This window comes from Sturnira hondurensis, unplaced genomic scaffold (assembly GCF_014824575.4).
Source record: "Sturnira hondurensis isolate 20B ecotype Veracruz unplaced genomic scaffold, ASM1482457v3 Scaffold0022215, whole genome shotgun sequence".
Lineage (NCBI taxonomy): Eukaryota > Metazoa > Chordata > Mammalia > Chiroptera > Phyllostomidae > Sturnira > Sturnira hondurensis.
This window is the reverse complement of record NW_028094846.1, coordinates 6,395,719-6,410,963: the sequence shown is the minus strand read 5'-3', so window position 1 is coordinate 6,410,963 and position 15,245 is coordinate 6,395,719. Positions and strand designations below refer to the sequence as shown.

The 15,245-nt window shown below is 59.5% G+C and overlaps 1 protein-coding gene across 1 annotated transcript in view; it reads right to left on the bottom strand.

The window, feature by feature from the left end:
- Positions 1 to 14,379, bottom strand: part of TNN (tenascin N) — a 29,874-nt gene extending 15,495 nt beyond the window's left edge. The window contains exons 1-9 of the mRNA XM_037035170.1: positions 13,954 to 14,379; positions 11,330 to 11,704; positions 10,591 to 10,854; positions 7,448 to 7,633; positions 6,444 to 6,533; positions 5,577 to 5,840; positions 3,411 to 3,674; positions 2,518 to 2,798; positions 2,053 to 2,248 (exon numbers count right to left, since the gene is read on the bottom strand). Of these exons, the coding sequence (XP_036891065.1) occupies positions 2,053 to 2,248; positions 2,518 to 2,798; positions 3,411 to 3,674; positions 5,577 to 5,840; positions 6,444 to 6,533; positions 7,448 to 7,633; positions 10,591 to 10,854; positions 11,330 to 11,704; positions 13,954 to 14,359 (2,326 nt within the window). The 5' untranslated portion in view covers positions 14,360 to 14,379. The remainder of the gene's footprint in view (positions 1 to 2,052; positions 2,249 to 2,517; positions 2,799 to 3,410; positions 3,675 to 5,576; positions 5,841 to 6,443; positions 6,534 to 7,447; positions 7,634 to 10,590; positions 10,855 to 11,329; positions 11,705 to 13,953) is intronic.
- Between the last annotated feature and the right edge of the window lie 866 nt (positions 14,380 to 15,245).

The following is a 15,245-nucleotide window of genomic DNA, read 5'->3' as shown; positions in this document are numbered from 1 at the left end:
ATCACCACCATCATCACCACCACCATCATCGTCATCACCACCATCACCATCATCACCACCATCACCATCATCATGAAGGCACTTCTTTGTCCCGAGTGGTTCACTGCAAAAGCCCTTCCCTGGCGGCCTTTGCCCCCAGGCCCATCACAGGTGTGCATGGCATGTCAGGGGGTGGGGAGGGCTATGCTTCTCTTGGTTTAGGCCATGACCCCCCTAAAGTAAGTACCTACGTTCCAACCCAAGAGCCCACAGCAAAGGCAGGACCAACAGTTTTGTGGCCCTGAGCTGAGCAGCCACCTCCAGGCTGTGACAGGGACAAAGAGGTGTGACTTGAAGAGAAGGTTTCTCTGGAGCTTCACTGGGAGGCCCCAGGCGAGGACAGAGCCTTGGGGGAGCAGACAGCTGCAGCGGCCCTGTCACAGGGTGTGCTGACTGCACCCGGAGCAGGGGTCTCACTGGCAGTTTCTGGACACACTCTGCTTGGCACCATTCCATGGGGGACGCGGCAGCTACTGGCTTCTAATGGGTAGAGCCAGGGATGCTGTGAAACACCCTACGGTGCACAGAAGCCCCGACAAGAAAGAATGCTCCTGCCCAGCATATCAGTAGTGCCGTGGCTGACAAACCCGACTCAGGGGACGCCGTGGACAGGTGTCTGACCTGCGCCTAAAATATCTGCGGGGCAAGAAACTGGCCCGTTGCCCTGATGCAGTGACAGGCTGCATCATCGGAGAGACCTGGGCATCCGGCTGACTTGACAAAGGATCCCTGCATGGCCCTGTGGACCCGAAGTGAGCTTGAGAAGCTGTCCAAGAGGATCGCCAGGAGGGGTGTGGAGACCCCTCTGGAAAGGCACTGGGGCGCACCCTACATATGGGGGCCGAGGGAGGGCACAGGGCAGGTGCGTTTTGCACAGGACCACTGCCCACAGGGGGAGGTCCTGGGGAGACCACGGTGACGTGTATCTGGAGAACCCACTGAAGTGTCCCATGAAGGAAAAACTTCTACATTTTTTAGTCCCTGGGATAGGCTCAAGCCAGTGTGGCTCACAGTCAAGCAAGACCCCCCAAGACCACTTACACCCCCTCCCAGCTGTGCCAAACATAGTCGGAAACCGCAGCGGGAAGGCCGGCCCCTGAAGTGCCAGACGGAAATAAAGGGAAGCCGGGCCCGCCCCTCCCTCCAGTGGTGGGGGGGGGGCCTCTGGTCTAAGGGGATGTACTGTTACAGGGGTGTGGGCACGTTAATCACTAAAATGATCCATTTGNTATCTGGAGAACCCACAGAAGTGTCCCATGAAGGAAAAACTTCTACATTTTTTAGTCCCTGGGATAGGCTCAAGCCAGTGTGGCTCACAGTCAAGCAAGACCCCCCAAGACCACTTACACCCCCTCCCAGCCGTGCCAAACATAGTCGGAAACCGCAGCAGGAAGGCCGGCCCCTGAAGTGCCAGACGGAAATAAAGGGAAGCCGGGCCCGCCCCTCCCTCCAGTGGGGGGGGGCCTCTGGTCTAAGGGGATGTACTGTTACAGGGGTGTGGGCACGTTAATCACTAAAATGATCCATTTGGGGAGCTAAAAGTGACTAGTATTTGCTTATTTTTAGCTAATAAAACGTGTTTGTTTTACCTAAAACATCCATCCAAAAACAAAGCCAATCCCCATAGCAACAGCTTACACACATGAGGAGGGGACATGGCTTTGGAGCCCAGTCTGGAGTCCGGCTCCCTCAGCATGACAGGTCCTGTGCTTCCCTGGCGCCCAGCCCTCATGGAGGGGACGCACGCAGCGGGCGAGTAACGAAGGAGGCGCGCAGGGGGAGGGCCGGGCCAGTGCAGCGACCCCAGCACACAAGCCCAGGGTCTGGAGGCCCCAACAACGCGCTGCGCACTCTACGCAAGCCACTAGAGGGCAGTAAAGGGCACACAGTGAACGACAGTGGGACGCACACCTGCTCCTTCACATGGCCCCCCTTCCTGCCAAGGGCAGAGAAGGACCCCCACCCAAGACAGACCACAAGCTTCACAGTGACAGACAACGCAAGCTCCGTTACCTGTCTCGGCCGTGGCGTCGGCCTTCCGGCTCTCCCGGGCCCCCTGCTCGGCCCACACGTGCACCGAGTACTCCACGCCCGGCCGCAGGCCCGTCAGCACAGTGCCGCTCTGCTCCTTCCCGACCGGCACCTCCCGGGTGTCTCCGTCGGGGGAGGTGTAGCGCACCATGTACCTGTCGATGGTGGCNGCCCAGCCCTCATGGAGGGGACGCACGCAGCGGGCGAGTAACGAAGGAGGCGCGCAGGGGGAGGGCCGGGCCAGTGCAGCGACCCCAGCACACAAGCCCAGGGTCTGGAGGCCCCAACAACGCGCTGCGCACTCTACGCAAGCCACTAGAGGGCAGTAAAGGGCACACAGTGAACGACGGTGGGACGCACACCTGCTCCTTCACATGGCCCCCCTTCCTGCCAAGGGCAGAGAAGGACCCCCACCCGAGACAGACCACAAGCTTCACAGTGACAGACAACGCAAGCTCCGTTACCTGTCTCGGCCGTGGCGTCGGCCTTCCGGCTCTCCCGGGCCCCCCGCTCGGCCCACACGTGTACCGAGTACTCCACGCCCGGCCGCAGGCCCGTCAGCACCGTGCCGCTCTGCTCCTTCCCCACCGGCACCTCCCGGGTGTCTCCGTCGGCGGAGGTGTAGCGCACCATGTACCTGTCGATGGTGGCCTGCACCGGGTCCCAGGAGATGGAGGCCGTGGTCTCTGTCACCCGGTCGGTCACCAGGTTCTGGGGGCCATCAACTTCTTTAAGAAAACGATTAGAAAAGTTTAAGCTTTGAAGCTGCAGAAGAGATGCCCCCCAGCCCACCCCCCTGACTTCATCTTCCGATCGCTCAGCCCAGGGCAATCACAGTCCCACCCCAGGTCTCTCCCTGAGTGGGAGTGGGGGCAAAGTCACCCCTGGGTCTCAAGTTCAAAGGACTACTCATTAGAAACTTGACCATCTCCCTTGGCTTCTAGCTCCTGACGAGGTGGAAGGAACGAGGCCTTCTTAGCAATGTCATGGCACATCAGAGCAGTCCATTGTGTATCTGCCACGGCGTCCGGGAGCCTCATTGATCATTTGTCACGGGCGACCGTTCTAAAAGTGTTATCACCAGCACTGCAACGTCTACATCCTCTACATGTCTCCGCTGAGCCTGCTAAAAATGTGGCTACATCACAACTTCATGTCTCCATTCTGGTGGGCTGAGGGTTCCGTGAGCAGCTTGTGGACAGAACCACTAGGCTGGCCTGCTTGATCATTAAGACTGGCTCTGCAAAGCCTCTCAACTCGGGCCACATCACTTGGTACCATGGACTCTCCAATGCACACGCTGAAAATTCAACTTCAACCGACCACCTTTCTCTTGTTACCTGTCTCGGCCGTGGTGTCGGCCTTCCGGCTCTCCCGGGTCCCCCGCTCGGCCCACACGTGCACCGAGTACTCCACGCCCGGCCGCAGGCCCGTCAGCACCGTGCCGCTCTGCTCCTTCCCCACCGGCACCTCCCGGGTGTCTCCGTCGGCGGAGGTGTAGCGCACCATGTACCTGTCGATGGTGGCCTGCACCGGGTCCCAGGAGATGGAGGCCGTGGTCTCTGTCACCCGGTCGGTCACCAGGTTTTGGGGACTGTCAATTTCTTTAAGAGAAATGAAAGAGGGTAGCAGTTACCAACTCTCTAGTTCATGAAAGGCCAGTATACATGCAACCAAAATAACGACCTCAGTAAACTTCACAGCCCGTGATGTGCCAATGACTGAGATAACTTGGGGGTTAAGTAAACAAGGGGTCAGACGTCCCAAGAAGGAGCCAACTGAGCTTCAGGAGCCGTCGGGTTTGCAGACAAAGCCACCGTGGAGTCTCAGCCTTGTGAACTCTCCCGATGAGTTGCCTTCGGATGACACAAATTAGTCTTCATATGCAAGTTTCCCCTTTCCTCTGCATTTCTGGGAAACACTCTCTCCGTTTCCAAACCCTCATGCCTGCCCGAAAGCAGTTACACTTCCATCAACCTCTGCATGTGCTCTCACATTTCCTTTGGGAAGAAAACTATCCTGGGAAGAGAAGCTGCCAGTTCTTTCCATTTAGAACATTATGTCTGTGGCCACAAAACCAAAGGGCTTTTTAGCTGATGGCGTTTGAGGTCTGGGCCGATAAGAGTGGCCCTGCTTGCGGCACCCGTCAGGTGCCGTGTGGTGGCCCTGCGTCCGAACCAGGGCCCAGCGCTGTGGATCGCCAGCTCCGCACGGCCTGCACGGTTTCAGCCTCCGTCTGCTCATCTCCACGAAGAGGGAGCTCTCAGTGCCTCCCTCCCAGGTCATGGCAGACAGTCAATGAGAGGTCGCCCGGCAAACGCATACACGGGGGCTCTTCGCTATTACACATGTCACTGGAGGTATAAATACCACGTTCTCCCCAAAATGTAAGCCTGCAGAGTTGGAAGTCCGAGCCACTGGGTGCATGATCGGCAGGTCTCTTCTCCTGCTCCAGAAACCTCCTCCTCCTCCAACGCCGAGCTTCCTCTCTCCAACGGGGCATGAGAAGAAGGCGGCCGTCTGTGCTCCGGAGGAGGGTCCCTGCCGGCCCTCAGATCACAAGGCCCCCCAGCCTCCAGAACTGTGAGAAACGCCTTTCCGCGGTGGAAGCCCCCCACCCACAGAGTCACGTTACAGCAGCCTGGGCCTTGGGCGGACGGTCACGTTCTGAGAAAGGACACGGCCATCCCTGTGGGGCACTCACACGCGTCCGCGAACGGAGCCCTACGACGCGGACACCCAGACGCCCAGTTTACAGGTAAGAATCTGGGGGAGAGACAGGAAGAAACTCGCCCGAAGCTACTCAGCCATGAAACCCGGAGCGTCTGAATCCATTCTCCGAACTAATCAGCTGCGTCTCTGAGAGCTTCTCTACCCGGCGGCTGTCAGAGCAGAGCCTGTCCTGCCAGCGAGTCTTCATTACGATTCCTGCCAGGCGCTGGCAACCCCAACCGTTCTCCAGGACCAGGCTGCTCTGCACGCGGGCAGGGCCAGAGGCCGTGCGCACAGAGGGAGCGTCCTGGTCTGCCCGCGCGTCTCAGGACACCGGCCAGAGCTGGGGGAACCGGGGGTGACGTCCAGGGAGGGGACCCTTGTGAAAGCTTCGAGGCAGACTGGGTCATTGGGTGAGTGATGACTCAGGACACAAACCATGTCCCCGGCAGGAAAGAGCTCCAGGTGACACGCCACGTGCCTGTGCGCCGCTACATGCCAGGAGATGAGCGTCCGTCATCCCTGTCCGCCAAGCGTTTGGAGTTTTCACACCCAAAAAATGAAAATCATGGAATTCCAACCCCAATAAGTGTGACCTTCTGGATCAAATAAAAAGGCTGCTGGTCTCTTTTGTCTGACATTTAAAAATGAAAAAATTCATCCTTATGAAATTTGCTTGGCAACCCCCTCCCTGACCCTTACAAAGAAAGCGCTGCGGCCAGGTGGGCGGCGGCGTCCTGGCTCCTGCCCCCAACTCGAGGACGCCGCTGACGCGCCCGAGCTGCCACCCTTACCTGTCAGGGCCGTGGTGTCGGCCTTCTTGCTCTCCTGGCTGCCCCGCTCGGCCCACACGCGCACTTTGTACGCCTCCCCTGGCTGCAGGCCGGTCAGGACGGCGCTGCTCTGCTCCCCGGGCACCACCGTGTCCTTCGTCTCCCCGTCGGCGGAGGTGTAGCGCACCACGTACTTATCGATGACAGCCCGGACCGGTTCCCAGGACACTACCGCCGAGTCTTCTGTCACTCGCTCTGTGACCACATTGGTCGGGCTATCAATTTCTTCAAAAAGCACGTAAGAAAAAAAATTAGAGAAGCCATTTGGTCGGTCAAGGTCACGGGTGCGTCAAGATCTAGTTCATTAATAATCTGATTAATAAATTACAGACTGATTGTCACACGTTACTGATTTATAACATCTGTCATGATGTTTTCTCAGTCCACCAACAGCAAATGTACCGCTACCCTGTGAGGCTCCATGGCATCTTCCAACGTTTTAAAGCGACCGCGGAGCGTGGTGCCGGGCACAGACACGGGAGAAGCAGGGAAGAAATGGCAGGTCTTAGGTAAGATGCCAGGGCTCACGGTAATAATTGCCTCAAAAATAACCCAGTGAGTGAAGCTATGAGAGTAGGCCAAAAGGTGTCAGAAACGGCCTTTTCTCTTGACTCCAAGATCTGGGGTGGGGGGTGTTCTTAATGGCAAAAAAACACAACAACCCCAAACTGGAATAGGAGGTTGGCTTCCGGTCCCCGGCCCTCCCTGCCCTCCCTGTCCTGTGAAACAGACCTCAGCACACAGAGACAGAATTTCTCCGTACACGAGTCCCAAAGTCCTGCCCAGAGAGGAGAGGAAGGCCCCCCGGAGCCACCAAGCAGCTCGTACCTGTCCTGCCGGTCAGGAGAATCTGCTTGCCCTCCAGGTCTCCTCTCACGGGGACGACTATGATCCTGTACTCCGTCCCGGGCTGCAGACCTGGGAACAGGCGGCCAGGGCTGGGTGTGACTGCCCCTTCCGGCCCCTGGCCCCAGGACTGCGCCCCCCGGGATTTCCTGTTGTGGGGCAGGGAGATGGACTGTGTTTCCTCCCTAACAATGAATCTATCTAGGCAGGTGAAGAGCCGCAGGCCCACTGGGCTCCCCACCTGGAGCGTGGAGGAGGGGCTCACCCTTTGGTGGGGGGCCGGGTGAGTACACAGTGGATGAGATGAAGTCCATGGAGCTTCTTCTGTGGGGCCGGTGAGCATTGGTTTCCCAATGTCTCCACAGCCCAAACGATTTTCTGCTCCCCACCATCCTTTTCCCTCAAAAGTTTCTTTCCTTCTCAATATAAGAATTAACCTAAATTTTTCCTTTTTTCTTTTGTTTGCCTTTTGTTGTTGAGATTTCTCAGTAGAATCAGCTCAGTAGAATGATTGCTGGCACAATGCAGGCAGACAGCAGTGTGCGAGAGGGAACACCAGTCTTCACTGCACCGCAGTGGAGACCCCAGACGGCCGTTCGGGATGGACCCGGGAGCAGATGGAGGGACGGGCCCCAGAGGAGGCCTCCCCAGGCAGCTCCAGGCCGCGGCCCCGCCGAGGCCACATGCCGAATGTGTGACTGCCTTGGTGCTTTTCTGAAAGAGGGCCCTGAAACTGTAGAACCTCCAGGTGTCCCATGTCGGATGCTCCCCCTGCTACCTGGGTGCCCTGAGACTTTGGGGTCACCCTGGGAGGCTGGAGCAGAGCCCTCGGGTTTCTAGAGTGGGCTCACTTCTGGAGGTTCCTGGGGCCCGGGTTCAGGTGACTCCCAGGCCCCAGGACCCCCGTGCGCACCTGAGTGGTCAGATGTGGACCCCGGCCCACGCTGCCCCCACCCTGCATCCGCATCCCCGGTGCTGGCTCTTACCAGTGATGTCGTATCTGCTCTTGGGGTTGCTGCTCTTGGGCACGGTGACCTCGGCCACCTCCTGCCCCGTCAGGGGGCCGTACAGCAGCTTGTAATAGTCCACTTCGGTCGGGGGGTTCTCCCACTCCACGTCCAGGGAGTTCTCCGTCTCGTCTGTCACCCAAGCGGTGCCCAGCACAGCGACATCTAGGGCAGGGATCGGGATGGCATGAGGAGGCGGTGAGGAGCCAAGGTCCGGCAGGTCCCCACCAGGCCGCTGGACACCGGGTCAGCTCGCCTTCCTGACACACTGAGAGCAGGCCCCCGCCCCGGACATACGTGTCTCAGACCCCCCGGGCGACTGCTGGTTTGCACATGGTCTGCAGCCCCGGGAAGGCCTTCTCTGCCCATCCCATCCCCTCGACCCTGCAGCCCTCCGGACCACACTGCTCAGGACGGCCCTCGCGGGCACTCAGCCCCAGGCTCAGGCTGCTCTCAGCCGAACGAACGCTCGCCCTCTGGGTGCACAGCCCCTGCCCTCCAAGACTCAGGCCAGGAAGAGGGGCTCAGGCCCCCTCACGTCAAGTTCGGGAAATGCGTTTCACAGGTGCCGGAGTGTAACGCTGATCACACAACCTGCTCCTTCCTCGCCTCCCAGATGCTCCTGTGGGGGTCAAGCCGAGGCAGCACTAAACGGGGTGAGCTTCGGCTCGGTCCTTCTGAGTACCTGTCCTGCCCCTCCGGCCAGCCTTCAGCACCTCCAGCGGTACCGGTCTGTACATCCCGTGAAGCAGGGTTACTGTACTCGCTCGTTCATAGGCTAAATCTTTGCCCTCCCTGTCCCCACCCCCCACCCCCCACAGAGAAGATTTAATGACTGACACAAAGGGAATGGCTCGCCAACGTGGCCCTGAGGGAAGGACTCTGGGTGGCGGTGAAGTGGGTGGGGCTGGGGTCCTGGGAGCATTTGAATTCCCACGTCCAGAGCCCAGGCTGGTGGGCCTGCCTGGGGGAAAGGCCCCAGCCCCTCAGCCTTGCCCCCTTCCTCCGTCACAACCCCACCCAGGCTGGCAACCCCTCACCAAGGACCAGGGATGAGGACTGTGCCTCAGGCAGGGAGCTCAGCGGTCTCCAGACCCCTGGGCTCTGACAAGTTCCCGTTCATGGTCATGACCAAAGGACCTCAAGGAGCCTTCTCTCTGAGCATCGCCCCCATGCCCCTCACCCCGGCTCCTACGGCCCACCCGGCCTGCAGGTGCGCCCTGCAGAGACGGCATCCTTGAGGGAACAGGTCTGGAAGCGAGTAACGAAGACAGTCCTGCAGGGCTCATACATGGAAAAGCAGGACTTTCAGAAAAATGGTCAAGTTTATTGTGGGGACCAGTGTCTCCCAAGCTGAGGCCCCTTGAGGAGTAAGTGAGGATGAGTTCACCGTGAGTCAGACCAGACAGAGAGGAGCCGTGCCACTGCAGGGTCCTACAGGTCCCTGGGACAAGAGGCCCAGAGGGGTCCCCAAGACTTTCAGAACAGATGACGGCCCCTCGGAGGCTTCGGGCGCAGCCCTGTCTGAAGGCAGAGGGGGTGACAGAAAGGGAGATGAGGCCCCAGGGCAAGGCTCCGGCCTCGCTCACTCTCACCACGAAAGGTTGGGACAAAAAAAAGACCACTTGTGATGACGTCTGAACACAGGCAAACACGGGAACATCGTCAAACCACTAAAAAGACCGAACGACCCCTCTCCTAACTCGCGGAAGTGACTGCTCCTCGTGTGCCAACCACAGCTTTGGTCTCCCTCTAGGCTGCCCCTTTCTAGGTCAAGAGTCACCAAGGTGCCGTCACGGAGTCACCCCCACTTCCCGACAGTGTGCAAAGCGTTGCTGCCTCACACCGTGCCCAAGTCACCCACCCCTGCCCCTCACCTGCCGTGCCTTCTCCTCCTGCTGAAACAGCCGATTAAATGCAACTTGTTCAACTGCAGGGATGTTTCCGGAGGGGTTTTCACCGGAGGGCACAGACAAAGGCCATCAGAAACTGTGCTCCCAGAGCACATGTCACCCACAGCTCTCTCGGACCCTGAGCCAGCCCTGCCCCACCATCGAACAGGACGGGCAGCCAGGGGTCTCTGTGAGGACACTGTGTGCCGCAGGCCCGTCTGTCCGGGGCTACCCGGGTCTTTCCCCAGGAATTCAGGGCAGAATGGAGGCAGGCCATTTTTATCAGCATCTAGAACAGGGCCTGGCACATAGCAGATGCTCAATAAAATATGTTGCGTGAAGAAATGAGCCCTTGAAGAGCTAAGCAGCTTTAAGAGCTTCCACAGGAAACGAGAATTTCTAAGGAGTGAGTAGTGATGCTGGTCCTTCCAAACATGTTGGCAGCGTTTGGCGGTGCCCTAGAGACTCTGTGTGTCCCTCCGGATCCGTCCCCCAAGCCCCTCTGTACCCCAGATTCTGACCTCTAGGAGCTGCCTTAGCCAGGCTCCCTCCTTGCCCTCTGGCTTCCGGTTGGGTTCCACCAGTGAGGGTCACCAGAAGGTCACATGGCAGGAGACAGACTTGGGGCAACTGAACTCCTTCTCCCCCGCCCGGGAGCACACGGCAGACTGCCTGTCTCCTGTTACCAAAGCAGCTCATTGGGCAGCCTCTCCTACAGCGCTGGCTGGGTCTCAGCACCAACTGCCACCTCCTCCCATTTGGCTCGGGGGGTGTAGTCCCAGGGATGCTAGGCCGAGAGTGTCACACCTTTGCAAATAACCTTTTCATTACACCTTCTCCAACTGCCCTATTTCTTCCCTCTCTCCTGCTGAGACCAGTCCAGTAGGTGGCTTCAGAAGAGCCCTGCTCCTCCCAACCCGAACCTGCAGCATGGCCTCAGAGGCTCAGTGGGGACTCGGGGACACATGTGTGTGGCTGCTTGTGTGTGGGTGTGGGGCTGTGGGACCTTACTACCCTCAGGGGCAGAAAATCCGGGGGGTTCCAATGTAACAGGCTCCATCACTGGCTTGGGGGACTCAATAATTGGTGAGGGGGTCAAGAACTGAGACTTCTTTTCAGCCCCAGATCAGGACAACAGCCTGGCTAGTGCATGGGCACTTGTGGGGACCACTGAAAACACCGTGCGAAATGGCGCCTCTCCTGGGGAAGGGGGGCCCCTGGCGCCCTCACCGGTGGTGGCCAGCAGGTGCTGGGGGCTGCTGGGAAGGTCTTTCTTCACGCTGCGCAGGGTGACGACGTACTTGGTCCCGGGCAGCAGACCGAGGATGTCGTAGCTGTGCTGCTCCTTGGGCACCCGGACCTGCTTCCCGGAGAGCTCCTTGCCCAGCGGGTGGTAGCTGAGGAGGTAGTGGTCCACCTCGGCGGAGGGCTGCCAGCCCACCAGCAGGGAGTCCTCCGTGCTCTTGAGCAGCTGCAGGCTCTGGGGGGCGACCACTGCACAGGACAGGAACGGGGAGGAGAGGGCGAGGGTGAGTGGCAGAAGCCACAGCCAATGAGTGCTCACTGAGCACCTACTACACACTTAAAGCTATCATCCTGGGTGTGGAGCAGCTGTGTGAGGCACCCTTCTGGACCCCCCAAAAGTTGTGTGGTTGGGAGTCAATGCCAACCCCCTACACTAACACACAAAACCACTAGCTCACATAAAACTACTGGTCCTGGAGCCAGCAGCCACTGCCTCCCCTGGGAACTTGCTGAAAATGCAGATTCGCGGGCCCACCCCAGACCTGCTGAATCAGACACTGGGGTTGGAGGGGCCAGCTGTGCTTTAACAAGCCCTCCAGGACACCTGGTGGGGGCTGGGCCCGCCCCTCGGAGGACAAGGCTGACTGAGATTAGGCGGTGCCCCGGGAGGTCTCCGGTGCAGGGGAAGGGAGAGTCCTGGGCGGGGGCGGGGCCCGGCCCTCACCCTGCGAGCAATCCAGGCCTGAGAAGCCCTCCTCGCAGTAGCACTCGCCGGTGTCGCAGAAGCCGTGGCCGCTGCAGTCGCCGGGGCAGCGCCGCTCGCTGCAGTCCTCCGACGCGAAGTCCTCGTAGCACTGGCACGCGCCTTGCACGCACACGCCCTGCCCGCTGCAGTTCCCGGGGCAGGCGGGGTAGGCGCAGTCCGCCCCCACGTAGGGCGCGGCGCACCAGCAGTGGCCGTCCTCGCAGCGCCCGTGGCCACTGCACGCGCCAGGGCAGGTTGGCTCTGCGCAGTCGGGGCCCTCCCAGCCCTGCTCGCAGCGACAGCTGCAGGTCTCTTGTGAGAAGGTCCCGTGGCCGCTGCAGTGGCGGCTCACACCTGCCAGCGACAAGAAAGACAAGGCTGTGAGCTGCAGAGCTTGCGGGGGTGGGGGGGGTGGGGAACCCTTCCCTGGAGACCCCGAAGCACCAGCCCCGCGGGGTGCTTTCTTTGGAGGACGGTAGGGGGTTCTCCCCCTCCAACCTGGGCCAGACTCTGACCTGTGAAATTTACTACCTGTTTCCTCCTTTTCGGCCTAAAAAGGAGCCACCCTTCCCTTTCCATTCCTGTCCCAAGTGCTCATGGGAATGCCCCGGTTCTCTCCTCTCTAAACGGTGCTCATTCTCTGCCTTAGCTCCAGCCTGGCCTCAGTCAGGGGCCTGCTCCTGGGGCCCGCAGGTGGACTCCAGGCTGGGCAACTACAGGGGCTGAGCCTAGCGAGACCAGGCCCTCCGGGGAAACGAGCCGGATCGGGGAAACGAGCCGGAACGGAAGCCTGGGAAGGTGGACCTGCAGACGACATTACTAAACTGCCCAGCCGATAGGGGGTGGGGGTGGGGGTGGGGGTGCAAGAAGGGATTCTCTGCCCTTTCTGACCCTAGACAGCCAGAGGTTGTGGAGGGGAGGTCCAGCCAGTAACCCCCGTTTCTCAGAACACCCGCTTTCCTTCCTGAAAACGCTTTCTCCCCGGGGACTCCCCAAGGGCAGTCCCACCCCGATTCATTTCTGTGTGCAGCACACGGGGCATGGAATGTGTGTGAAGGGCCACTTGGTATTATTTGGATCAGCCTGGGAAGTTCATGTTTTTAAAAAATGCAGGGAGTGAGAAGCACAGATCGGCAGTCACAAAACAGTCGTGGGGATGGATGTCAAGTACTGCACGGGAACTACAGTCACTAACCTTGTGACACCGTGTACGGGGCCGGGGAGTACTGGAAATATCGGGGGCCACTTTGTAAATTTGTGATTGTCTAACAACTGTGCTACACACCTGAACCTAGTACAGAGTAATGTCGAATGGAAACTGTAACCGAAAAAATTCTCTTTTCTTTCTTCTCTGGCAGGGACCCAGGTGTTCAGGGGGACAGAAACAGCAGCTGCGCCCCCTCACCCCCTGCCCCCACCCTCCCTAATGCCTTTGCCTCCCTCCACCCAGCCCACTTCTGCCTGTCTCGACCCAGCGTATCAGTCCCAGTCAGAGCAGGCCTCATGGGGCATCCAGGGGGCAGAAGGAGGGGCCCACACTGGACCCCATCCCTCCCCGCCCGCCTCACCACTCCACCAGCGAACTTGCTGAGGTGTCGGCGGGGGTGGGGGGGGATAGAAGAATGTCCGACCTTCCCTTCAAAGCAATCTTGCCCGGGAAAGAGAGATTTTAGTGACCTGAGCAGTGGGCTGCTTGCTAGATATTCTACAAAAACAATTCACCAACTCACTTAAGTTCCTCCAGTGCCTCCGTCCCATCCCCCTGTCCCATCCATTTTACGAGGCTTGATGTGTAAAGGTAGGGGCTGGCTTCCACCCTCTCCCTCTCTCCCTGCCGAGCCTGGAAGGGTCTCAGCCCCTTCCGGAGGCCCCTACCCCTGCTGCCCCAGCAGACCTTGCTTCCATGTTGGGCTTTGGGACCCAGACAGAGCAGCTGCCCCTCTCCTTGCCAAAGAGAAGTTCTCACCCCTAAGAGAGGGGAGCCCCAAGCCCAGGGTCTTTCCTCCCAGCACCCCCCACCCAGACTCCTTAATTTTATTCTCAGCTAGATTTTGGTGCCCAGCCTCCTCTCACTCAGCTCTGTAGGGAACACAACCCCTAGCTGCCCTCAGCCTCTGAGAACCCCCACCCTGTTCAAGGCCCTGAAAAAGAGTTGAAAAATAAACAATCTGCTGACTCTGTACTACGGGCCAGAGACCTTAACTAAGACATCATCTGTAGGTCCCAGAGCCGGACCAGTGGGTCAAATTATCTCCACTGGACAGTTCGGGGAACCTGCGAATTTGCCTGAAGTCACAGAGCTAAGACTGAGACTCGTCCCCGGTCCCGCCTACCTTTCCTCTAGATTGATTCCCCCTCTTGCTTCCAAGGGAGAGACTGGATCCAGCGGAAAAACAGCATTCCCATTTGGGCGCATTGACCCAGGAGTCCAGGCTCCTCCCTGGACGGCCCCTCCCTGCTCAGGCCCGCACCCCCCCTCCCCGCCGAGCTGGTGCCAGTGACGAACCCCCCAGGGAAGACCCGAATGAAGGGCAGGATTGCACCAGACTGAGCCGCAGGCTCTCGCAAAGTGCGTCCTGGACCCACACAGGTGGCCAGCTCACCGGCAGCTCCTGGGCAGCAGCGCTGGACGTCACACTGCTCCTTCACCTGCGCCATCTCCTCCTCCAGCCTCTTCACGCGGGCCAGGAGGCTCTGGACGACGCCCACCAGCTCGCAGTCCTTCTGTGGGGTCTGGAGGCGGATGTTGTGTCTGAAGATGATGTTCTGTTCCTCGGCCTCCCCCAGGGCCAGGAGCGAGGCACCATCGTCCCCGAGGGGCTGAGGGTCAGCCTCCACCTGCACCAGCGCGGACTTGGGCACATCAATCTTGTAGGTGTGGCTGACGGTCACCTGATGCTCCTTGTCACCGCAGCCAGGAGGCTCAGGAGTGGCTGGCGCCGAGGCCACCAGGAGCACAGAGCCAAACAGGAGCCCCAGGGGGAAGCAGAACACGCCCTGGTGGGCCATCCTTGCAGAGACGAGGACCAGGCCTGCATCCAGAAAAAATGCAAAGGCATCCATGGAGATTTGTAGATGGAAACCGGCCTTTGAAAGGGGCTCTCAGAGTCCACAGGAAGCAGAGACACCAATAGAAAAATTCACCCTGCATCTCCCGGGGATCCCAGCTACACTGTCTTTTGTCCCGTCCTCACGCGGGACACACTCCTGCCTCCTGCCTTTGCTTGCTTCTCACGCTCCCACTGCTGCAGGCCCTTCTCTGTGCTCCCACCCTGCACTGACCCGCTTTCTCACAAGAACAAGGAGCACTGTCTTGTACTGGGCGCCTGCTGCCGGCCAGGCTTCGCTCCCCGATCCCTAATCTCCACAACAGCCCGAACGTGCTCCTCCCGTCAACAACACCAGCGGTCATGGCCGCACAGAGGGTGCGTGCTGTGGGCCGGCCCTGTTCTGCGCAGTCCACACGTACCACTGCATCCTGACAACGGCCTTCATGGGATTTGCTGTGATTACCCCTGTTTTACGGAGAGGGGAACCAGGGCACAGCCGCTACCTGCTTTGAATGGCCTCCTGAGCACATGTCCTGTGCGCGGCACCCAAGGGGGCACCCAAGGCGGGTGCCACCACTGCGAATGAAACAGCACAGCACCAAAGACAGCCCCTCCCTACCCACTGCTTCCCGGCTCTTGCTGTTGTCCCAAGCGTGTAGTGCTGTTGATAATGCTGATCGTACCTCACTTTTTCTGGGCACTTACTACATCCCAGGAGCTGGACTGGCCACCATGCAGACGTAACAGAACATCGGCGGGACTGTTGTCATGCTGGTGAAATGTGGACAGTGGGTCAGGAGTGCTTACCTGCCCCAGCTGCAGTGGCCCAGTGGACTGAGCACCGG